This window comes from Coregonus lavaretus (genome assembly GCF_964263955.1).
Source record: "Coregonus lavaretus genome assembly, chromosome: 39".
NCBI lineage: Eukaryota > Metazoa > Chordata > Actinopteri > Salmoniformes > Salmonidae > Coregonus > Coregonus lavaretus.
Window position 1 is genome coordinate 8,458,828 of NC_140026.1, and position 1,920 is coordinate 8,460,747.

The 1,920-nt window shown below is 41.3% G+C and overlaps 1 protein-coding gene across 1 annotated transcript in view; it reads right to left on the reverse strand.

Annotated features, from left to right (window-relative positions):
- LOC311112686 (histone deacetylase 8-like) overlaps positions 1-914 on the reverse strand; it is a gene marked incomplete at both ends in the record, with an annotated part of 6,821 nt that extends 5,907 nt beyond the window's left edge. The window contains 3 exons of the mRNA XM_084155819.1: positions 1-23; positions 327-460; positions 901-914. The exon at positions 1-23 is cut by the window's left edge and continues 38 nt beyond it. Coding sequence (XP_084011945.1) covers positions 1-23; positions 327-460; positions 901-914 — 171 coding nt within the window. The remainder of the gene's footprint in view (positions 24-326; positions 461-900) is intronic.
- Positions 915-1,920: the final 1,006 nt, after the last annotated feature.

The window sequence follows — 1,920 nt, forward strand, 5'->3', positions numbered from 1 at the left end:
CAGACCTAGATAACATAAGTAACCTACGGGGGCAAAGGAAAGTAGCGTCTAACCGTCAGCATCAATCTGTTATTTATACCTTCAAATATATAACTGGAGGGTTTTTAATGTAGATTCATAAAGTAACCATATTTAGTGTGTTGTCAATCAACCTTTTGCCAAGTGGAGGCAATGGGAGGTGGGTCATTTTTATCTGGTGTTAGAGTACCCTCTACTGCCAGCAAATAAACATTACATGAAGTGACAACGGTACTCTCTCCCATCTCTCATTTATTGATGTCTGTCAAACTAAGCTCCAGGGACCCTGTCCTTCCCTCTCCTCTTACCCAGGCCAAAGTCTCCAGACTGGGGGGGGTCATCATTGTCTCCGTCCTGGCTGATTTTGTGGAGGTGCTCCAGGTAGGCGTCTGTGTGGAACTTGGCCATCTCCTCAATGGTCGCAACACGGGGCTTCACAACACTGAGAGAGATAGATGGAACACAGACACTGATAGACTGTTCCAAAGCATTCTGTTCAACCATGATTACTTTAAGACACTATAGAGCCGGCGCAAGATATGGGTCGGAAAACGTACCTCAATGCAGGGATGGGATGTGACACTGTACTCCAAATTTGACCTTTATCCACACTGTTTCACCGAGGAATACTGGAAACGCTGCTTGTTTTCCTGGAAAACTACCCTTCACATCTTCATGCTAGCTAGCAATAGCCACCGCAGCCATTTTGAAATTGCAGTGTCAGCCAATCAGCTCCTTTGTGCCATTCCATAATGGCTGCTGTGTTTACTGTTAGCTAGCATGAGGACGAAAAGGGTAGTATTTCAATCTTCTCGATGGAGCATTGTGGATAATGGTAAAATTTGTAGTACAGTGGCATATCCCATCCCTGCATTGAGGTACGTTTTCCGACCCATATCTCGACCTGGCTCCATGGTGTCTTAATGTAACCACGGTTGCGTTTCGACCCCAGTGCAGCTCAGTGTAAACAAGCGTAACGGTAGGGTCAGTATCTTCTGCCAAAGGTCATGGTTCATTTAGCTACTGCGCCTTCAGAAAGTATTCCCATCCCTTGAATTTTTCCACATTTTGTTGTGGGATTAAAATGGATTTATTTGTCATTTTTTGGGCAACGATCTACACAAAATACTTTTGTTGTAAAAATGTTTTGTAATAATCTGGATTAGATAAGTATTAAACCCCTTGAGTCAATACATGTTAGAATCACCTTTGGCAGCGATTACAGCTGTGAGTCTTTCTGGGTAAGTCTCTAAGAGCTTTGCACCCCTGGATTGTACAATATTTGCAGATTTTCTTTCATTTTTATTCTTCATCCTCTGTCAAATTGGTTGTTGATCATTGCTAGACAGCCATTTTCAAGTCTTGCCATACATAGATTTTCAAGCCGATTGAAGTCAAAACTGTAACTAGGCCTCTCAGGAACATTCAATGTCTTCTTGGTAAGCAACTCGTGTGTTTGGGCTTGTGTTTTCGGCTACTGGCCTGCTGAAAGGTGAATTAGTGTGCCATCACAGCAACCAGTGAAGAACACCATTGAGAATTGTATTGAGACACCATCCAAAGCGTAATTAATAACTTCACCAAAGGGATTTTCAAGGTCTACTTTTTTTTTTTTTTTTTACCCATCTACCAATAGGTGCCCTTCTTTGCGAGACATTGGAAAACCTCCCTGGTCTTTGTGGTTAAATCTGTTTTTGAAATTCACTGCTCGACTCAGGGACCTTACAGAGAATACGTGTCTGAGGTACAGAGATGAGATAGTGTTTAACATGATTTTTGAATGACTATTTATTTCTTATTATACACTTCTTATGTGACTTGTTAAGCACATTTTTACTCCTGAACTTATTTAGGCTTATTTATTGACTCAAGACATTTCAGCTTTTCATTTTTTATTAATTC